The sequence below is a fragment of the Anser cygnoides genome, chromosome 4, assembly GCF_040182565.1.
Source record: "Anser cygnoides isolate HZ-2024a breed goose chromosome 4, Taihu_goose_T2T_genome, whole genome shotgun sequence".
NCBI lineage: Eukaryota > Metazoa > Chordata > Aves > Anseriformes > Anatidae > Anser > Anser cygnoides.
The window spans coordinates 11,395,442-11,419,625 of record NC_089876.1 but is presented as its reverse complement, the minus strand read 5'-3'; the positions used below and the strand labels follow the sequence as shown (position 1 = coordinate 11,419,625).

At 38.4% G+C, this 24,184-nt stretch overlaps 1 protein-coding gene across 15 annotated transcripts in view; it reads right to left on the bottom strand.

Moving 5' to 3' along the window:
- The window catches only part of ABLIM2 (actin binding LIM protein family member 2), a 151,275-nt gene that overhangs the window by 56,309 nt on the left and 70,782 nt on the right, over window positions 1-24,184 (bottom strand). For 14 of the 15 annotated variants that reach the window (XM_013179263.3, XM_013179255.3, XM_013179293.3 and 11 more), the window contains exons 5-7: window positions 19,715-19,841; window positions 18,192-18,285; window positions 227-314 (exon numbers count right to left, since the gene is read on the bottom strand). In XM_013179263.3, the coding sequence (XP_013034717.2) occupies window positions 227-314; window positions 18,192-18,285; window positions 19,715-19,841 (309 nt within the window). Of the gene's footprint in view, window positions 1-226; window positions 315-12,473; window positions 12,776-18,191; window positions 18,286-19,714; window positions 19,842-24,184 lie in introns of those variants that run through there. The other variant, XM_066996548.1, reaches the window with a different exon arrangement.

Below are 24,184 nucleotides of genomic sequence, written 5' to 3'. Positions count from 1 at the left end.
GAGAAATAATAGTGAATAAGAATAAATAAGTTTTGTTGCTGTTGTTGTTGTTGCTTTTCCTTAGCCTACATATTGCATTCTCCACTTTCTTTGGTAGTTATGAAGTCAGAATATGCACAATAAAGTTCAGCCATGTGAGCAGGTATGGACAAGAGGGCATGCTGTCTGGTGTAACTGTTCTATTTCTTTCTTTTTTTTTGTTTGTTTGTTTGTTTGTTTATTTTACCTTGAAGATACATTTCTTCTCCTTCTGCAAACATCTGACTGCACCTGACACATCGTGCGCAAGTTGGGTGATAATGTTTTTCTCCCGCCTGTTTGGGAAAAAATGTACAGTTGAGTAAGTATACTGACCAGTTTTGCAGTTTTATTATGAGAAGGGTTTTTCTTTCATCATCTAGAATGTTTTTAATTTCAGTAAATTAGTTAATAGAGTTAATTAGTTCAACAAACTTCTAGAGTCACAATGCTTATTTTTGATTTTTGATTATAGACACTTTACTTTATAAAATGAAATTGTCGTTTTCCCTACACACATACACCAAAAAGTAAAAAATGTTAACACTCACTAGTTAAGTTTGTGAATTTACGAAACAGAAACAATTCAATATAGAGAACACATTTTCCTGTAAACAATCATACTGTGCACCAAATGCAAGGTAGCTTAGGACTTACCTGCACAAGGCAGGTGGGAGGTCATAACCTTGAGCATGGATTTGCAATTCATTGCACGCTCCTCACAACCCCCCTACACATAAACTCTTCATGCTTATCAAGAACCATCTTCTGCAAGGAATGTTTGTATCTGCTTTGAAAGTGAAGTGTCTTGCAGGTTAACAGGTACTGAAGTTCATCCATGAGGGATGTGTGTGGCTGGGCAATAGCACTGTGAGTTCAGAGCTTACACTTCCAGGTACTCTGCACTAACTTCCTCACATAGATAAGCCAGGAGCTTTGCCAAGTAATCTCTGTAATTTAATACCACCGTTTTCATTTATTGGAATGAGAACAGAAATTTGCTCAGAAAAGGTTAGTAGGTCATCAACTTTCATAAGTTTCAATTTCCAATTATCTTATAACCCCATTAATTTCAACTGTTTCACCACTCATTTCAGTGTGTTTTTCAAGAGGAGACATCAAAAAAAAAAAAAAAGAAGAACAGGAACAAGAGATTTATGCAGCAAACGTTTTGGTAGCTTGGTAACTTTTTGGCCAAAAAAAGCTTGGTAGCTTTGTTAACTTTTTGGCCAAAATTCAGTTCTGTGGTCAACTGTGGGCAAACTTGTTAGCTCTGGTTCCTGTTGGCAAGGACAGCAGCAACACAAGGCAATGAGCCAGTGACAAAAATAGCATCCAGGGAGTTGTGCTCTTCTGAGCAAGCAAAGTGGGCAAGTGACATCCCTTGCTCCCCCATCTCGCCAAATGTACCTCCTGAACCATCTTTCAGATGACACTCACAAAACAGAAATGTTAAAACAATGAAGTGTGAAATATTCTCCCTGCACTGCTGTGTATACACATACATGTAACAATAGAATTTTTTAGGTTGGAAGAGACCTCTGAAGGTCAACTGGTCCAGCTCTTGTGCTCAAGCATGGTCACCTAGAGCAGGTTGCTCAATCGTGTGTCCAGGTAGCTTTTGAATATCTCCAAACAGGGAGATTCCACAAACTCTATGCGCACCTCATGCCAGTGCTCGGTCACCTGCACAGAAAACAAACACTTTCTGATGTTTAGAGGGAACCTCTTGTGTTCCTGTTTGTGCCCATTGCTTCATGTCCTAGCACCAGGCACCAATGAAAATAGCCTTGCTTTGTCCCCACTACACCCTCCTTTCAGGTATACAACCGTCTAACGCACAGTTCTCACCCACAACTCATGTGGTCCCTATGTATAACAGATCCGTGTTAGGTTCCACAACCCAAAGCCAGCTCTTGTATGTGCTCCCAGCAGCCCTTGCTCTTCAAAACCCCTATGGAACCAAAAGCCAAATCTTGTCATCTTCTCCCTCTTTCACCCTGCATTATTCTGCGTGCAACAGAATGGCTCATGGTTTTGGGTTTGAGGTCAATGTGGCTTCCATTATGAAAAAAAAAAAAAAAGAGAGAGAGAGACCAAGTAATTCTAAAGCTGAGTCTGACTCCAACAGAAGTTCTCCTTGAGTTAAAAATATGAAAATTTAGTTTATGTTGAATATTTCAGAGCCTGTTAACCTGGAGATGATTGAAAGGGCTATTAGAATTCTGTGTACATTTAACAAATTACTATCAAGTATTGTCCCACTATCTTCACCATGTAAATATGCTCTCAAAGTATTACACCTTCTGTTAATCTAGAAATTTGACACTATTACTACAGGGATGGCTTATCAATCTTTTTCAATGAACGAATGCCAAAGCCTCCAGAGGTTTTTATGCTGAAGAACATAATCTGGGTCTGGGGGCTATTTTGCCATTTGCAATTTGAAATATGGGAGCATAATTTAGGTTAAAAAATCTCGTTTCTACTTCACAGAAACGCAGAATCACAGAATGGTTTGAGTTGGAAGAGGCCTTAAAGATCGTCTAGTTCCAGGCCTCCTGCCATGGGCAGGAACACCATCCACTAGACCAACTTGCTCAAACTTAACCAATGTAAACTTCATGCACACCTGAAAACTTGTTCCTATTTTTTAAACCATCAATGAGGAAGAGCAACGCATCACATCAGAATTACCATGTTGAAAACAGCTTTGTTCTAGTTCACTTTTCTTTTTTATGATACCATTTATGCAAACTGCTGAGTGATTTCTGCAACGTAAGGAATGGAAGTTGAACACTATTTACTATGTCAACACCTTAAGTTATCATGCCATTAAGTATCAGTATTGGGTTTAAACCTCAGAGGTTTAAAATTGCTTGCATGAATGCTGGTGTTTAGCCACAGAAGGGTATTTAACTATCACCAGATGAACTTAAATTTATAATATTAAGCTGGAAAGAAATATAATTTCCCCTGGAAGATTCATATCGCACAAGCATTGCTAATGCAATGTATAGCCTCAATAATTCAATTGCTTTGACACAGCTGATATAATTCCCAGGCTAACACTACCTAAGGGAGTTCAATTACTACTTTGCTAAAATAAACTGTCAGAATACATTCTCATATAACCTGGATGCATCACAGAATAAAATATAGTTCCCCAACTATAACTACATAACCAAATACATCATTTTAATTCACTCTGTACAGAAAGTAATACTGACTAGCTGTAGAATGTCAGAGAGACCTCTTTTTATGAAAAATACAACAGAAAAATACGGGAAGAAAGGTGCAGTGATCCATTTGCTGATGCTCACATCTGAATAATTCCAGTTGATTTTGTATCATTACCTATGAATTAAAATAGGACATACTCAAACTTTTCATATAACTCTTAGTGCTGACATTGTTTTTTTGCTTCACCCTTTACTAAATTTATTACACCCCTCTTCTAACCAAAGCACATAACACAAGACATGCCAGACTCTTTATCACTAAGTATTTAAAACATCACACCATCTTTCTAAATGAGAGGTGATAACTAAATCTGAGGTTACAAACTTCATGCAGGAATTAACTAATAATATTCCGTAATAGGTTTATACAATTAGACTCATTAGATACCATGAATTGCATTTAGACCATGGGACCTGGGTGCGTTGGGTCTGAATGCAAACCATAACCTCATTTGGGTACGTGCCAAAAAGGCTTTCATTGGTGTCCCTCTTCAGGCTATTTCAGATGCTTCATCTCATAGATGAGCAATTGGTTCCAGCAGAACTCAGAAATTTTATAAGCTTAGGGCAGTAACTGTTTTATGTTTTCAATTTAGTTGTAATGATGGCCTTGTTATTTTTCATTTTCTTGGTTATACGGATGTGAGGGAGTTTAATGCAGCTAAAATAATCATATAGTTTCTTCTTTGCACAGCTTGAAAGATCAGTTTGACAGATTGTTGCCTCAGTGTTGCTTATTTAATAAAATATCTACACACACACAGCACAGATGAAGCAACAACAATCTCTGAGAGATCTCTTATTGTTCAAGTGGTAGATTATCATAGAATCATAGAATATCCCAGTTGGAAGGGACCTCCAAGGATCATTGTGCCCAACTGCTGGCTCTGCACAGGACCACACAAAAATCTGCCCATATGCCTGAGAGCATTGTCCAAACGCTTCTTGAACTCTGGCAGGCTCGGTACAGTGACCACTGCCCTGGGGAGCCTGTCCCTGTGCCCAGCCACCCTCTGGGTGAAGAACCTTTCCCTAACACCCAGCCTGACCCTCCCCTGTCCCAACTCCATGCCGTTCCCTCGGGTCCTGTCGCTGTCCCCAGAGAGCAGAGCTCAGCGCCTGCCCCTCCGCTCCCCTCGTGAGGGAGCTGCAGGCCGCCATGAGGCCTCCCCTCAGCCTGCTCTGCTCTGGGCTGAACAACTCAAGGGGCCTCAGCCTCTCATCATACCCTTCCCCTCTAGACCCTTCACCATCTTTGTAGCCCTCCTTTGGACACTTTCAAATAGTTTTATGTCTTTATGCAGTGGTGCCCTGAACTGCACACAGTACTTGAGGTGAAGCCGCACCAGCGCAGGGCAGAGTGGGACAATCCCTTCCCTCGACCGGCTGGCAGTGCTGTGCCTGTTACTCCCCGGGGTAACGGTTGGCCCTTCTGGCTGCCAGGACACACTGCTGATTTATGTTTAACTTACCACCAACCAGAGCTCCCAGATCTGGGGGACTGCTCTCCATCCTCTCATCCCTCAGTCTATACATATATTAAGGGTTGCCCCTTCCCAGCTGTAGATTCCAGCACTTGCTCTTTTTAAACTTCATGTGGTTGTTGACTGCCCAGATCTCTAATTTGTCAAGATCTCTCTGCATGGCTTCTCTACCCTTGAGGGAGTCCACAGCTCCTCCCAATTTAGTATGGTCCATAACTTACTTAGTATGCATTTCAGTCCTGCGTCCAGTCATTTATAAAAACATTGAAGAGAACTGGCCCTAAAATGGAGCCTTGGAGAACCCCATTAGCGACTGGCTGCTAGCCTGATGTAACCCTATTTACTGTAACCATTTAACCATTTGAGTTCCTTCTCCGTATCCTACATTTCCTTCAAGACTGCACCTGGTCTTTGTGCCCAGGCATTCGGATGTGAAGAAAGTATTATTATGAAGATCAATTTAAAGATTAATTTGCAAATGAGACTTCCTCAAACCTGAACAGCAAAGTGTGTCCTGAGCAACACAGTACAGTACCAACAATTTAATTTCCTTTCAAGTGACTACACCAGCTTTCCACAATCACTGAGTCAAAGTCTTGGTGTGCAATTTAAAGATGGAATCAAAACAGTCCTTAAACTCTGAGAAAAAAAGTGTTATGAATTACTTCGTTCTTCTTAGGTATGAAGGAATGCATCCTATGGTAATTCTCTTCTGTGTAGTAAGCACAGTTTTCTGGATGGCATCAACATAAGAAATGTTCTCACACTGGATAAAGACCACTGACAACTATCCACACTCTCCACTCAAAACATGAGGGACACTGCAGTTACTGTCCGTCCCACAGCACATCAACAACCAAACCCAAGTTTCACTAGGAACAGGAGTAGAAGTCTCTGAAAAAAAAAAAAAAAGAAAAAGAAAAAAAAAAAGCGTGTACAACTGCGTTTACTTACTTCCCATACCTTTAGGGACTGAACTAGATAAAAAATAAATTTTATGTGATAAGTGTGAATCACATAATTTAAAGCACAATTTGAAGACAATAAGGGGAGTAATCCTAGCGTCTGTAGGGAACCGAGAACAGCATGAACATCATGCCTGGGAAACATACGATATAATTTGTACCAGGTAGAACAACCTAAACTACTAAAAGTTGGGTTCTAAATTAGCTGTCATCACTCAGGGAAAAGATATTACATTATCATAGACAGCTCAGTGAAAACCTCTGCGATGGCTGCAATAATTGATGAAGTGGTAAAATATATAAAAGAATGTATGTACAGTAATTGAAACTATCACAATGACATTGCTATTTTGGCCTCTCATGCCATTGTTGGAAGCGTGACAGATGTCATTTTTTTACTGCAGGTGATGAGCAATAGCTGCTTGTGGATTGACACTCGAAGGACTAAACCAGAGTGGCCTAGAGCTCAAAGAGTGAACTAAGTACCAGAGAGAAGACTCAAGATTTCTGATGACTGTCTCACAAGTGAAGCATAAGTACATACCATCTCACTGCATTATTGACTTAGTAAAGTTGTCTGTAAAGGAAAGACAGAAAGTAGACAAAATCTTTTAATGTGTTAAATAATTAAACTTGTAACTACTGGGTTGCTGTCCTTATAATTAATTTTTCAGTGAAATTCCTCCTTTAAAACAACAACAACAACAAAATCTATCTCATTATCAAAATTCACAATAGCAACTGACCTCTTTTACTACTGGGAGTAATGAGCTCATGTAAATGGAAAAAAAAAAGTTAGACTGCGGCAGTCTCATCTACTGATACAGGTCTGAATCCTGTCATCCTCATACTCTAAAATGTTCAGATGAGGTCCTGATTGCACCCTATTCTGGGCAAAGATAATGGAAATCAGCCTGCAAAACACTGAACCTGCTGTTATGCTGACGCATGTTGTAGTTGTGTGAACCAGAAACAAAGTCAACAAAAGATTCATATAAAGGATTCTTCATTACAGTCTTTTTTCCATGGTACAAATCTACTACAGAGTTGGGTCATCACCAAAAAACCACCTGTTCAAGCAAAGGGAAACAGAATAAAGCACAAAAATACCAACAAACAACACCTTTGCATCAGGTAGCTTCTCACGCTGAGAAGTACGAAAGCTTTTATTAAACACATACGGCTTGACACCTGCTATCTGCTTAATTGGGAGTTTATTTAGGTAATGTAGCGATGGACAGAAATTTAAAATTTAACTTAGAAAATAATTTTTTCTCTTTTCTATACTTCATCTCCAATTTTCTTAATATTTTCCATTAACGCGGACTACATTAAAGGTCACTGAGACTTCTGCAGTTACGCTTTGTAATTCAGCTAATAGCAGAAACATCATTCAGTTTAAAGACAGGAAGCGCAACACAGAATAATTGAACAATTCAGGTTGGAACAGACCTCTAATCCAACCTCCGTCTCAAAGCAGTGTTGATGCTCAATTCAGACTCTTCTGCTCAAGAATTTGTCCAGTCAGGTTTTGAACACCTTCGAGGATGGATACTGTACAGCCAGTAGCAGTAGCAGCCTGCTCCAATGCTAAGTTATCCTTGAAGTTATTATTTTTTTGCTTTTTATCTAGTGAGAACTTCCCCTCTTTCAATTTACGATAACTGTTTCCCGTTCTCCCACCATGAACCTCTGTAAGGAGCTTGTCTCCACATTCTTGAGGATCTCATCATAGCTATGGGAATGCTTGAGGTCAAGCATACCCTCGAGTCATCTCTTTTCTCCAGGCTGAACAAACCATCTCCCTAAGCCTCAACTCACAGGAGGTGTGCTCCAGACTCCCAGATATCACAGTATCACAGTATCACAGATTTCTAGGTTGGAAGAGACCTCAAGATTATCGAGTCCAACCTTCAACCTAACACTAAGTACTCCACTAAGCCATATCGCTAAGCTCTACATCTAAACGTCTTTTAAAGACCTCCAGGGATGGTGACTCCACCACCTCCCTGGGCAGCCCGTTCCAATGCTTAATAACCCTTTCGGTAAAGAAGTACTTCCTAACATCCAACCTAAAACTCCCCTGTCGCAACTTTCGCCCATTCCCCCTCGTGCTGTCACCAGGCACGTAGGAGAACAGACCAACCCCCACCTCTCTACAGCCTCCTTTAAGGTAACTGTAGAGAGCGATAAGGTCGCCCCTGAGCCTTCTCTTCTCCAGGCTGAACAAGCCCAGCTCCCTCAGCCGCTCCTCGTAAGACTTGTTCTCCAGACCCCTCACCAGCTTGGTCGCCCTTCTCTGGACTCACTCAAGCACGTCCACGTCCTTCCTGTAGCGAGGGGCCCAAAACTGAACACAGTACTCAAGGTGCGGCCTCAATATCATTGTGGCCCTTCACTGAACTCATTTCAGCTATTCAGTGTCTTTTGGTATGGGAGGGCACAGAACTGAATGCAGTATTCTAGATGTGGTCTAGCAAATGCTGAATGAAAGGGAGTATCTTCAGTCTACTGGGGGTGCTCCTGTTGAAACTGCTCTGTATGCTGTTGGTCTTAATTGCTGTCAGGGCACACTACTCTCTGGTTTAGACGATGGTCCACCAGGACCCCAGATATCTTATTTGTATTTCCAAGCACAGATATATTAATACAAGACAAAAGAATAAATCAAGATGTGCTTCATTGTACATCACACTGAATTAGAACATAAAATCAAGATATAGCTCTTTGATAAACAAATTCACTACTGTTTTCAACTTATCTCCATGGATTCATATAAGTCGAACTGGGGAGAAAAGCAACATCTTAACACTCAGTAAAGGAAGATCATTATCTATCATTTTAAGTTCAGCATTAAGAAATATCTACCTTCACTGAGAATTTTTACAGAACACGCAAATTAAAAAGCTAAACTCCTTTAATTGATATTTAATTCATCTTGTTTATACTTCCTCATTCATTCCTAAAATGACTGTTTTTACTGGGAAATTAAATTATTATGTGAATGAACTATTTTTTTTTTCCCTCAGGTGGTAGAAATGTACAGGAAACTGATAATGAAATACAGGTATAAAAAGGAACTTCAGATTTTTATCTTTACGAAATTCAATTAAGTTTTTAAATGAGATACAGTTTTTTAATGTTAATGAACCCAACCAGTCATTGCATTGATTTATAGAGGAACGTGTAATTTCTGTAAGTAAATGCAGTTCCGACTAGCTGAGCTAAATTTCTAGATCCTGCTCCAAGAAATATACTAGTTATTATTTAATTACAGACCGACCTAACAGCACAGAACTAGCCCAGAACACATTCGTACCTAGGTATTCCACCTACCAGTCTGAAATCAGGACTTTTTATTGCTTATTATTGTTGTTCTGTTTTTATCTCAAGAGTACTAGGGAGAGGGTGCACAGCACCATGCCATCAAGTTTTGTTCAGCAGCCACACCCTAATAACTCTGCCATTGCATGCGATCATAGCAGCACAGTATGTGGACTATACTGTCTCTATAAACTGGAGTCTATGGGGCATTATCAAGTAAGTGTGGTGATGATCAGAAAATCAGATAACCACTGCAGCTCGCAGTATATTACTGTGCTGGGTTGCCAGCTTTAGGAGTAACCAGATAAAATCTCCATTCACATTTATAGCAAAGTCAGAACTTTGCATATTCTACAGAAGAACCTGAAACTTTAAACAGTAACAGGGGCATACAGTAATGGTTAAATTAGTAAAAAGCTTTCATGTCATCTACTGAGTATGAAGGGACAGGCAACATTAACAATGCAGAGATATTCAGTGAAATATCAATTGCTTATGTTATACAACAGTGCTGAGGAGAGAAAAATGTGACAGCCACGAGACAAAAAGAAAATTATGTGGAGGAAAACTTTTACTAATTCTCTTAGTCACAGTGCACCTGACTCACCACTGAGTCATTTCAACAGTGTGCCAGGGCAAGTGCACTGTTTTCAATGGGGTTTACACCAGTGTAAATGTTGTGTAATGTTTTGAATAAATTCTTCTCATCTTTCTCCTTATTGGATTCATTTATCTTCCCATTAGATGCCAATAAACAGTCATTTGAATTGTTCAGCACATGCATCTGCAGCATTACTTACAGCTCTAGCTCTCTCACATGTGCAGCTATTTCATACTGTCTTGGTTCTGGCTCATCCCCCTGTACTTTGCAGAGCCTTGAGAATTCCCACCCACATTTGAGTCATTTTTACTGCCTCCCACACACTTTTTATTCTTCCAGGTATAAAATGCAGAATCGAATGTACCAACAGGGACATATATCTCAGAGTCATAGTAACTTACGATAGACTGGCTGCTCTAAAGTAGAAGTTTCTAATGCTTGGGTGTGGGGGGGAGGTTAATAATAATAATAAAAATAAATACTAAAGGGAATAATTAAGAAAAAGAAAGAATAGAGAAAGCTAAACACTGTTATAACTGTAATCTCATTCTGTGACACCTGCAAACAAGTTCTGACTCAGGAGCAATTTCATCCCTGCCGCAGTCAGGCAAAAGCTGAGAAAGGCCAGCAGAGCAATTTTTCTACAGAACTTGGTATATGATATTGTGAAGGTCAAACATGCCTAAAAATCACTAATTTTGCACTCAGTTGCTTTTGTTATGCAATGAGTGATCTCTTGTCTTTTTCTACTTAGCTTTGCAATTTTTTCTTGCCACCCACTGAGACTGGAAGAGCCTTCTGTTTTCCATTTGCTCAACAACTTCCTTCGTTTCTTTTCAACTTTCCTCTCCCACTCCTTCAAACCCACTTATGGGCCAAGACAAGCTGCAGCTGGCTCTCACTTCTGCCATCCCTTGACAGGGGAGAGAGAGCAAAGAAGGAGAAAGATGGCTTGCAGACATATTCCCCTTCCTTTTCAACTTTGCAGCTGTGGATTTCACCCACCCATTTCAGACAGGAAGAATGAAGCCACAACCAACACTGAACAGCCCTGGAGAGGCAGGATGATTTATCAAATGAAGCCTGCACAGCTCTTCTCATGTCGGTTGTGGTGATCGAGGCTGCAAACTTCTGAGGACAGAAGCTGTCTCTCATTACGTGCCTGAGTAAGGGCTGATATTTTGGATCCCCAGATTTAGCTGGGACCAGAAATGCCACTGTCATATACAGAATTGACATTAATAGTACTTCCTGGGAGTAGGAATGTGTTGCTTTCAGATTCATGAGCACATTTTTAGGTCAAAGTACAATTCACAAGTTCCTTTTTTGGGGTGAAAAAGAGATTTGAATAATAAAAAAAAAAAGCCAAAGATTGGTAGCAGGAAAAAACTTAGTAATACAAGAAATAAGTCATATAGGCTGCTTTCCTGCTAATAGCAGATATGTGGAACCACTGTCACATGGGCCAGAGCATACTGGAGATGCTTTATCAACACAGGCACTTGTCACTAAGTGCACTTATTGCTACACCACTGTCATGGTTACAGGATAGAGCTGGAGGGAGGCTGCGTGCTGGTGGCTGGATCGTGGCTGTGTTACAGAGCACAGCAGAGAAGCTGTCTAGCTGACCACAGTGCGCCCAAGGCATGAATCAGAAGAGAAACAGCAATAAGAGAAATTATGCAAAGTAATAGGATGAGGAACTGAAGATGTCCAAAATTCGCAACATTTCACACTGTCAAAATATTCAAATGCTGGCAAATAGTGCTAGATAATAATGCATCACCACAGCAACACTGCTCAGAAGGGCATTGTAACTGGCATACTGTATGCTGCTTGTATCTGAGGTACAGGGTGAATACTGAAGCCACTGCTTTGATGCAAAATGGTCTTAATTGATTGAGATATTCAAAACTAATTAATAATCTAATGTAATTAATTAATTATGGCAGTTTCAGTGAACTGATACTACATTTTTGCATAATGAAAAGCAGTGGACATCACTCACCTGCCTTTCAGGAGTCTAACCATGAGCCTGTAGTCTAACTACGCACTAGAACTCTATCACACACAAACCCACATGGGCAAAACTGCACAGCAATGCTATCAGGGACCTTTTCCATGCATACAACTGGAATTCTTACAATAAAAGAAAGCATGCAATTGAAAAAAAATAAAATCTACCATAGTAAGTTTTACCTCTATATCAACCAATTTCCCTCATATTTTGAACTTCTCATTTGTATTATTCAGAAATAGTTTTCAGAATCTCTTACTTTGGTAAAAATGTAGCAGGCTTAAGCTGTTGAGAAATGCCACTGCTTGCACTTACTCAAGAACCCCCCAAAAATGACTTACAGGGTAAAATTCTGCAATCAGTTCCTTGTAATAGATGCTAGTTTTTCTTGACATCTAAAGAGCTGTGAGTTTTTAATAGTTTGGATAATAAGTATAGATAAGAGTAGCTCTGTATCTCCTTCTGGAGGGAAGAGGCTGTTGAAAAAGGGAAAGGATGAGGGTGGGAGACAGATTAGGTGAATGAACCTAAAACATTGTAATTGGGGTGCAGAAAAGGCTAAAAACTAAGCTTAAAAATGTTTGCATTGCTATTTATATGCTTGTAGGTAATATTGTAATGATGGCAGTTTCAAAGCAAAAAGCCCAGGTCATCTCACCCAGTCAAGTTCAGATACAATGCACTGATGATTAACCTGCCTTTGCAAACCAGCAGCTCCTGACAAATGCAAGTGGCACCGAAACAGAGATGGTTCTCAAACTGCAAAATGTCTTGCACCTTAGCAAACACTAGTCATTGAAAGTGCTAGTTAATGTTTCCTACCTTTGATGGTTTCCTTTGGCAAGAGCTAATGCTGATTTATTTAGATGTATCTTTTCCAACAGTTTTCCTTCTTCTCTCGTGATGGAGAAAACTGGCGTGCAGAACAATTTCTAAGTGAGGATCAGTACAGACACTTAGATCCTTCTGCTGCTCTGACAACCTTCTCAAGGCTGTCCATGCTACAGGAAATATTTTGTTCAAATAGACGGAGTCACATTTATTGCGTGCTTCAGTATTAATGCCTGTATTATAAGCTGCTGAAGTACCTTTCACACATCACTAGGTTTTGTTGTTAGTGAAACAGCAGGGGAACAGACATTTCAGAATGAACCATTATTCCACACTGCAGGCAGAAATTCGTACACCCTGCTGTAAAGAATTAGTCTCGTCTCTCTGCTACACTGAGACTTTTGCAAAGGGAAAGGCAATTGATTTACAAAGTGGATGGGAATGTGAATAAAAAAACCAGCTCAACCCTAGGGGAAAGAAAAAAGCAAACTACAAAGAAAAAGATTCATGTTTTAATTAATATGCCACTGAGGTATAATTGCCATTTAATTGACATATACATAATTGACATTTCTAGTCTCAGTCCTGTCTAGTGCCTACTGCATTTGTTACCTCATTTTAAAGCACCATACGGTTATGATTAATAGATTTAAAAAATACACTGATTATATTTTCTACATATTTAAGCATACATGTAGAACAACAAAATGTTAACCCTTTCTTCCCCATATACTGACTTCCATGCTGCCATGTCAGACACAGCGGTTAGACCCACCTTTATGTTTAGCAAATGATATGGCTGTTATCACCAGTTCATGTAGGACGCGTTTATGCCACAGCCATGTAGCTGTAAATCAGGGGACAGTTGTAGACAAAAGTCTAGTCAAGAGCTGAAAATATCCCTCAGTGCTTGCAGTAGCAATTAGGTTAATTAGGTTGCATGCAAATAAGTCCCAAGAGACCTTTCCAAAGAATATCCTCCAACATTTTACACCATCAACTTTTATTCACATGAAATGCAAAACACCAGCTAGTAGTGACAGAGAATCGTCTTGTTCATCAGCTACCACTACAGGTCATGGAGGCTGCTAAGACGCAGCTCTGCCTGGCCATAACTGCTGCAGTTGCCTATTTAAGCAAGCACACCTGATTTCCTCACAGTCTACAATGAGTTTGCCATCAAAACATCGCCAGGAGATTAATATTGGATATGAAGTTTTCTCTATCAACCTAGGAAATCATTAGCTGAAACAGCAGATGAAGAGGTACATCCCCAAGTTATATCTTACTATGGGCTGTCAGTAGTAACAAAGCCACGGAAAAAAATAATAAATAAATAAATAAAAATACAGGCACCACATTCAGTGTGAGATGTTCCAGGGAAGGCACTTCCTTTAGAAACAGTGAAAAGAGTTACTATCACTGCACAAGGTAGTGGTGAGACATCATCTGGAGTACAATGTCCATCCATGCTGAGAGATGGTGATTTCAGCTGGCAGTGGGCACTGAGAAAGTCTACCAGCATCACAACATGAGCCTGGAGCTTGGTTTATAAGCAGAGAAGAATTTGGCTTGTTCATTTTAGCAAACAAAAGTTGGTAGGAACTAAGACCGTTCTCTATAAATTTTCCTTAGACTTCATCAATTAAAATGAAGAAGATCAAAAAAGCTAAAAACCAATCTTTATCAGAATTAGCAACTGTAGACTGACCACATACAAATAGAAAGGTGCTGGAATTCAGATAAAGTTTCTAATTATCACAGGTTAAGGAAACCCAGCCACAATTCCCAGAAGAGGACCAGAAGTTGCTGGTTGCCACACAGTACCTCTACACACCGCATCAGCCTTCCAAGCCTCTGCACAGGTTGTCCTGTGGGAAGGACTGGGAGGTAGGGAACCCACCTCTGTTCCCTCTGAGCAAAACACAACAAGGAGATCAATAAAAGCTCACTAAATAAATGGAAAGCATTCTTTGGACTGAAAAGAGTTTGTACCAGCATTTGGATTATCTTGTGAAATACAGTATATTTATTTTCATAACAAAGCAATTACACTTATTTTGTCTATTTTTATGATATGCTTATTAGCACATTTAATTAATAAGTAACTGCTTGTGATATTAAAAAAAAAAGAGAGAAAAAATGTTTTTAGTGCCAAATGAAGAGGAATAGATTGCAACACAACAAAAGGGAAATGAATGGTTATAAAAAAAATCAACAGCTTATTATTTTAAAATGTGTTTATTTTCTGTGCTATCGCATGGTGTCCACTGTTGCTGGATGGGGAACAGAGCTGCAACATAGGCACATGCTACGTGTGATAGCTATAGCACAAAGAATAAAGCCTTCTTTTCCCTAAAGTCTCTCAGATACACCGCAGTTTAAGTCAAACTACAAAGCAAACTCCAGCCACCTCTTCCTGCCCATTTTAGATGGGAGGTTTATCAATATATATGTTCAGAGGAGAAAGCAGGACAGGGCTGATGTTGCGTTAAACAGTGCTCTTTAGGCTTTCATGAGCAAACCAAACCTTATCGATACAATCACTGGTGAGAAGGGTTTTTGTAGAAATAACAGCAAAATTGTTGCTATTTAAAGCAATAGAATAATTTATGGTCTCCATAAATCATTTGCTTGGCCCCTTTTGTGTCTTTTTCAGTACAAGTTCCCTGGGAGGCTGAGGGCAAGACAAGGTGGACTAAAGAGGAAGAAGGCACAAGAAAGGAATTATGCTATCCTGCATTTAAGCCTATTTACTACATGAAATGGATCTGGCCCTCAGAAAATGGGCTGAAGAAAGAATTTAAATAACTAAATCATCGTTGTATTTGGCTGCCAACCTACAAAAACAGCCATATTTTTAATAAGTTATCAGTAATTCACACTAGTTGACTCTCCCTTCCTCTTCTGCTGAATAAACACAAAATGAACAAGTGTTGGAAAGGGAGACAGTATTATAAAATCTGGACACAGAATAATTGTGGAAGCAGCTGTCCTCCTGACATTATCACAGAAATCAGAGATGGAAAAAATCCTATTAGGTCATATAGTCCCACCCTTTGTCATCGCAGGATTGTTCCCTAACGTAGATTTTCCAATGCCTTGTCCAATCTAGTTTTAATATGATCTAAATGATAGCTTCCAGCAGCTCCCCGGAGGACTATTCCTAAATACTAAAAAGTATTTAGGATACTTTTAGATACTTTTAGACAGTATCACTGTCAAGATTTCTTCCTCTCTTTAACAGTAATTTGCCCTATTATTTCTGTGTATCTCCAGATTATATTCAAGACCACAAAAAGAAATACTGAAGTACTGAAAAATGTTTCAGGATTCCACACAATTCTATCCAAAACCTCATACAATGAAAAGCAGCCACAGCTACTTTTTTTTCTTTTTTTTTTTTTTTTTTTTCTTTTTTCCTTTATCTGTCTTCCTGACCAGGAGGTACACAAATGTCCCAACAAGCTGGCCAGTGACAAACACACCCTGAGTTTGATACCAGACAGACTGAAGAGATCAGCCCCAACTTCAAGCCTTCTGAATAAATCTGTCTGCTACAGGCAAACAACAAATGACAACTGTGTTAGCGATGGATGTAGTCTCCATGTTCTTTCAAATTTGCTTGTTTAAGTCACGACTTTTAATCTCTCTTCCTCATAAAATAAGGTGTATGCACTACCTCCGTATCTGGCTGTTCTCCACTGCTGACACAAGAACTCAATGGGAATTTTGTGAGATCCCTCAAAGAGCTCCAAAGGCTGGTGGAAATCACAGGTTGGTAAAGGGCTGAGAGTCAAATCAGGGGGAGGCACCAGTGGTAACTCTCCAGCCAGTGGACTGATCACCATGTAGGTATCACATTATCTATCATCTCTTGCCCATGTAAACGTGGTGGAAATGTAAAGGAAAAACACTAGAGATATTTGAGAGGAAATGAGCAGGTTTGGGAGAGTTCAAGATGCACAGCTGGAATTATCATGGCAGCAAAATGCTAGGACACAGGACAGTCCAGTTTCCAGACTGTTAAAACAAACCTCCAGTTGCTGAATATCAATGTACCTGTTCTAATCCATTGCCTATTTCATACTAACTTCATCCTAGCTTTCCTATTTGAAAGTGACAGTCTGCTGCTGTGCTTTTACAGATTGCAAAAGTCCTCTCTCCTACTTATCTGCTCCCTCTGCTTAGAAGTGTTTTCAGAATCAGAGCTGATATTTTCATCCACAGTTAAATCCTACAGACTTCAATCAAAGTCGCTCCCAACCTGCACAAGTACCAAAATACTAAGAGTATCGATGCTACAGCTTTTTCATCAGAGCCACATTACAGGGGGTAGGCAGGGAGGACAGGGGAAGGGAGGTCATGCATGCACTAACCAAAAGTCAATCGATCAGTGATGGTAAAACTCCTACAATGCCTTTAAAGAATTATCTTTTCTCAAGTTTATTGTGGTCCATCTGCAACAAAAACAAGGAATTCTTGTGCTGCTCAATACACTCTCACCAAGTAATTACAAGAAATGGATAGAGATGTACATGCCCCCAGACTCCATAAAGCAAACTGAGCTCTGTTACTACACAGGCCTTCTTTATAACTGTTTTTTTCTTCATCCAGAGAGATAGTAAGGACCCAGTTCTTAAGCACATCGCACCACATGTTATTAACCAGTTAACCAAACTGTGGGTAAAATTCTACCAAATAAAAATAATATTTTTGTACAGATGTTATTAGAAGTCTGTTTTCTGGGATGTCTATAAAACATTTGACAATAATAATTTGAAATATTTCATAAAACATTTGACAATAATAATTTGAAATATTTCCCATGCACTAACCCCAATAACACATTATGCCAACAAGTACAGACTCATAGTTTCCTTCCACTTGCCTCTCAATTCCTTCCACAGCTATTATCGTCTACCATTTGGATAATTAAGTCTGTATGACTAGCAGCTATTTCTCTGGCGGATGTCCATTGGGACTTCTCCAGGTTCTCTGAGCTGATGAAAAGAAGGAAGCAGAGATCTGGGGAACCTCTTACTAATTCCAGTACTTCTAAGGCTTAACAAGGTACAGGGAAAGGGCAGATATAAAAAGTGGATAAAGGATAACATTGATTGGATCACCACACACTTGGATCCAGGGCAAAATTCTATTTGAATCAAAGAAATTTAACTTCGAACCTTTGGTCACTTACATGGAAATCTCTTTTGGCTAAAGCATAAACATGCACTTAGAATAAACAATCTCCTTGCTCAAAACAAACAAACAAAACCTCCCAACAACAAACCCTGCAGCATAGCTCATTTCTGGGTGCAAAGATAAATTTTGTAAACTTTGCTCAAAAATAAAACTCATTCTAGTTTTTCACCGTCTTCTTCATAACTCTGGAGAATGTCAAACAGAATCAAAGAGCAGAATTTACAAAGGAATTTAGCGTAAGTATTAAAATTTGCCTGATAACCCATTCACATCCCACTTCTGCTACCTGAATGTTCTTCAGTACCACAAACATCTATTTAGGGTGTGCATTATCAAATCATTAACAGATGAAACAGGAAACAATTATAGAAGTAATTCCTAGTATTTCATAAAAATAACATTAAATCGTTGCATTAACACTCATTTGTGAGCATAGGAATATGTGGAAACGAGCAAGTCTCTTTGCATACTTTGAGATTTGTTCAAGTGACAGATTCTCCTTACCTCGAGCACTCTTCCTGTGATATACTTTTCACAATTGTCACATCTGATACCAAACTTTGCATGATAGTCTGTTTCGCAATATGGAATGCCATCTCTAGGGAAGAAGGACAGGCAACACAGAGCTTTAAATAGGCTTACAGGTATTCTGGGGGATTGTACAGCTAAAATATGCTAACAATTACAATTTAAAAGTATGAAGAATGGGAGTCTTAGCTGTTTTTTTCCTAAAAAGTTGGAATCAGGGAACCTGGCCTATTTCTCTGAAATTAACCTATCTGTTAATTCTGCATTTATATCACAAGTTTTCAAAATTTTACATTTAGATCACTAACAACTGAATGAAAAAAAATGCTTTAGAAGAAACTGGAGACTGTTCTCCTGTGTGAAATGCAAATTAAACATAGTTAAATGTGTTTAGTGCATTATATGCTAAAAGAGCCGATGATCAGATAGATTAGCAGAGGCACAGTTTTACTGGACTTTTCCTTGGAGAAAAATAAGTATTAATTTTATAGCATATGAACTGGAATGCTAGAGACTAACCTATAAGTTACCACAATAATTAATTGAATTGTTTGAAGAAAGGATGTTTCTTCAGTTTTGTTTGGCATTTAGCTTTTTTTAAAGAGAGGATTTCACAGTAACTATATATTTAAAACACTTTTTTTTCCTTAACAAATAGCAAGCAAAAAAAAAAAAAACAAAAAATCAAAAACAAACAAACAAAATGTACCAAAATTCAGCAGAATAACATAGGATTTGAGATAATGCAAAACCATGTTTAAGAACACCCTTTTTAAAAATATTTTTTTCTCAGTCTCTGGTTCATTCTGTAAAATTAACTTGTATTAATCTAAACCCAGAAAATTGTTGAAAGCCAGTGGGACATTGGCTGTGAAATCCCATCATCTCTGAATCTCTGGGCGCTGGTGGTTGTTAGCTGTTTAGGAAAATTTCATCGTATCAACACACTTCTCCAAAGGAGAAATTAATCCCAGTTGCGTTGGCCAGTGAAAGCCCTGTATCTCATCAGACTGATACGAGTGCTGACATGAGACTTTGTCTGTGTCTGTGCTTTGTGCTGACTCTCACTGCTGTCATCAAATTCAGTCCAAGTCTGACAGCATGAGGGTCTGTAGTAGTGTAAAAAGTCTGATACATACCTCTTTAATGAACATTTAGAGAATGTTTTTGCTTACATGAAACACATGGAAACATTATTCACATTGCAGCACTGCACAGAATGCATAGAATAGCACGGCTTTGAAGCATACTCCACCCATTGCCTTCCTTTAGTATAGCTGCTTTGGTAAGTCCCATACCAGGTAAACGGACAAATTCTACTTCTACTTGATTTTTTTTTTTTTTTTGCTTTTACCATAGATAATGATTGCTAATCTTTAATATCTCTAAAACCACTGATAAACACAAACTAAAGGATATGCAGCATTGAATGAATCGTTTGCTATCGTTGGACTGCTGAAAACAAGGGAAAATGCTCTGAGCTCTCCCACTCAACTTACTTGCTGATGTACTCTGCATTCAGTAGCTTGCCGCATGTATTGCACTTAAAACAGCCCAAATGCCAGTGTTTGTCCAAGGCAACCAATGACTGCCCATTTTTTATTTCTGAACCACAGCCTCCACAATCTGCAAGAGAAAAATCCAATATGAGTGCATCACGTGCTTTACATGCTCAAGCTACAATACACATCGCTGCAGTATATGAATCCATTGCTCTCCTAGTAACAGCTTGTGCATGCTCTACAGCTTACTGCTGTGGTCCTGTCCTAATATCCTAGATGACAACAAATCATTCAACAAACAACCCTACTAACTTAGGTTTCCTAATGACTTAGGTTTTATCGCAATTTCTTTACAATCTGTTTAAAAAATATGTAAAAAAGAAGTTTTGCTGATTAAAGATATAGCAAATCAATTAAAAAAAATAATTTAAAAAAGACTAAAAGTTACAAGACTAAAATAAATAACTTTTTTTTTTTAATATATATATATATGTAAGACTTTCTTCTAGGTCTGAGAGTTGGCTAATATTTCAAAATTCTTTTTGCAACTTTGGAAAAAAATAAGCTGAAATTCTGATGTGAGCTTCTGCAATCACGAAAAGTATACCAAAACTTAAGAGGCATTAGAAATTCCTGAATCATAGTGACATTGGATATGCAACATGTGAAAATGATGGCTGGCTATATAGACACCATTTATAGAAACTCACTTATATAAAGCTCCAAAAAGTCCTAAGAAAAATTAAAAGCAAACCATGTTGTAACTGGATAATATAGCCTAAACTAAATTGATTAAACAGGCTGCACGTGAAGTAGTGCTTTACTGCCCAGGAACAGTAATTGAAGATAATTTATTTTATTATTAAATTATTTTATTAATTGAAGATAATTGTATTTTAAAAAATATTTATTTATTTATTTTTAAGAAAAAAAGATGGATGCTTTTGATTGATACTGATTCTAGTATGAACAACAGAGTAATCCTTCTGATTTGTATGATCTTATCTGAAAATATTTTTTTTTTTTTGGAGGAATTCTTCATGTATACAGTTTGCTAGAGAAAAGACAAAACCTGAAAGATACATTAAAGAGTCATTTAAAGATGCCAGAGGAGAAAAAAGAAACCATCTTACATGGAAGAGAAAGATACACAAAAGCATAAAAAAAAGAAAAAAGAAAAAACAACAACAAAGATTTATCTTGTTATTAAGAAAGTGCTCCAAACATAGGATCTCATTAAAAGATTTAAACAGTCCTCTTAAAAACTTTCTGATTTAAGATTCTGTTTAGTTCATTACATGACCCTAATGAGACACTCTGTTAGTGCAGTTGTAAATGTTTGATTTCTGAGCACAAAACAATAAAGGATAGTTCTTATTTTCCTTTAGTGGATTTGGAATGGTTTAAGGGAGTAATACCATGTCTCTTTAATATCACTCTGTAGAGCACCAATATGTGGAAACAAGACCAGCACAAAAGTGTGTGCAGAACAGATCAGAACATTTGAATTTTGCTAATAAGAGAGAACATTTGGGTGTGTGCCTACATTTAGTCCCACAAGACAATAAAAACTTCAGTATCTATTTTTTAACTGCAATCAGAAATTTGTTTGTGATCTCCCATGCACCAGGGGTTTATCTGGTAATCTAATTTAATCTCTCTAGTTGAAAGTTTATTTTGCAAACTTAATACGACAGTGTGCTGAGATGTCACTTGCCTTTCATATTGCTTAAGCTTGGGTGTGCAGAAATGCAGCATTCTGGGGGCTGCTGTTTTCTCTATTAAGTTCCAGATAAGTAAAAACAAATATTGTGGTTGCTATGCCAACACTGCCTATTGATGTGATGCCCTTGTCTTCCTGTCTTGGATGCAGCATTCTTTGGTGACTCACCTAATCTCAACCAATAACTCTGCAGAGCACACCAATTTGTTGCTACATATTGATATTTTTCCCTGAGTACTCTTTCAGCATCATCACTGCCACAAGGGGTTTTCACAGCTAGTGTTTTATAAACTGAATAACAGAGGTATGTAGGCATTTATATAATCATAAGAAATTCTAGGGCTAGGGCAAAAAGCAAGTATTTCACGTTCTTTATTTATTCTAAATGTAATGTATAGAAGAGGTCAAAACCAAATGGGGAAGACGAAAACAGAGGATGTGGTCAGAGGTGGCTGTCATGCTGGGAGCTCAGTAAGTCCCAAGACATCTCCTCAAAGCATTCTTGAGCTCAATTCAGAGATAAACAGACTAACAAATAGCATACATAGCACACATCAGGCATTCAGAGGCAAGAACAAAACCATGTTAACAGTCGTTCAACACATATTACTCCTTTACTTAGCTTGCTTGAGGACACGTTTTTGTGCACTACTGTTCTTTCATAAAAAGAATTGTTTGTTTAAAACATGAAGTTCTTTTCCAAGAAGACTGTTGTTAAAACAGGAAGATACTAATGCTATTTATTGCATTATGTAATATGTAGAGTAGCTCCAGACAACCATTCTGGACTTTCAATTTTGCACTTCAACCATGATGTCATTGACACTGCTTGAGTTGTCTTGTCACTGCTTGTTTATTCCTGAAATGCTGGTTCTATCCTAAGGATTAGTAAGTGATTGAAAAACAGCTGTTATTCCACATTTCTCTTTTACATATTGCATTATTTTCTGAATATTGTCGAGGTTCATTGTTATTCTTTTAGCTATTTGGTTAATTTCCTGCATATCATCATTTGCCAGACTTATGTATCCAGCTACTTATACACAAACACACTTCCACACATTTGTGTCTGCAGTGTTTCCCCTTAATCCCTCAAAGCTCTATTTCCCACACCATTGCAACCCAGTTCCCTGAGGCCCTTAAGCTCTGCAGCTTCTGGGTGCTGCATGTTACCTTGAAATCAGAAGATGTTGCCCTGCAGCAGCACTGCAAGAAACCAGGGTAGTGGAGTAAGAAAAAGACAAGAATGGACATACCATGGCAGATATTAAAGATATTATTGAACCTCAACTCTTACCCAATTCCACTGAAACTTGTAGAAAGATTTCCTCATTTTCTAATGAGACTTAAAGCAGACCTGTATTTGAGGTTTAAATACTTGCATGTATTTGAGGTTTTATTTGGAGAAAAGCCAAACTTTTGTTTTCAAAGGTCAGGTTTTGCCATAAAGGCGTGCTTCCAGGGCTCATTCTCTTGGAGGCACGTGGTTTGCTAAGGGTCTGCAGGTAAGGAGCTGTAGTAGCTGTGCACTGGGGTGGCATGGTGAAGGGACCTAGGTGAACTGGGGAAATACAACACAGGAAGCAGTCTCTGTGACGTGTGTGTGGACAGAGAAAGAATTTAAGTACATTAAAGGATTCTGTATCATAGATAATCAGATGAACTTGTTCTGTCAGTAATTAAGCAGGCAAATCATTTCCATTAAAGTCAAAGCCAGTTTTCCCCTAAGAAAAAGAGACAGGCAATTAAAGGCCATAAAGTATGGATCTGCACATTCAGCCAGACAAAATGGATTAGATTCAAGGCTGAGGATGATCCGTCTCCAGAATAAGTGACAAGAGAAAGCACCTAAAAGAGACATATATTGCCTCCTCTAAAGAGAATAGCAGTAGCAAGAAAGGAATCAGCATAGAGTCTCACAATGCATTTACACAGCAGCTTTGGTGACAAACAGAAGAAAGGAGATGGTGAAAACTTCTGTAAAAGGAGAGCTGTGGGGAAAAAATGGTGGAAAAAAAAAAGGGGGGGGGAGAGATTTCTCCCTGAAGTGAGCTGGATTCTTTACATACAAAGATAAGCAATCTAGGTGTTTTTTCCTCAGTCATGCTAAATTCAGCTTGATGTGATGTGATAGTCATTAAAAATATTTCTGTATTCATCATTTAATTAAATTGCTGTTGCTGTTTGATTACTCTTTTTGTTAAAGTGTGGTAGCTGCTCATGAACGAATGAGCACAGTGATAGAATTCAGACCAGCAATGCTAATCTACGAAACCTCAGTTTTGCTGCAAGAAATGTGCTATGAAACAATCATACTTCTCTGTAGTGTTTGTATCTTCTAATACTACATGACAGTGGTGAATGTCCCCTTGGTTACATTGCATTCATTAACCCTTTCTGTGTAGTATTTAGACATGCAACCATGTCACTGATATTTTTAAATCAATCCTGGAAAACATACTAATGACTAAATCTCATGTTGGATTTTATTTTAGCTGGAGTTGGATTAAACCCTCAAAAATATTAACATCTATATTACGCCTTCCTCCAAATGTTTTGATTTACTCCAGTTTTAAACTAATGTTCTGAGAGGTTCTGTGTATTACTAATTCTACAGCGGCACCATTTGTGATTCATTTTAAAATCAGATTTCTCAGAAAATTGCCATGTATTTCATCATACGACTACACTGGATTTGTTGACAGCTTTTATGCAGTTACACATTTTGGTGTAAAATTTGTTCT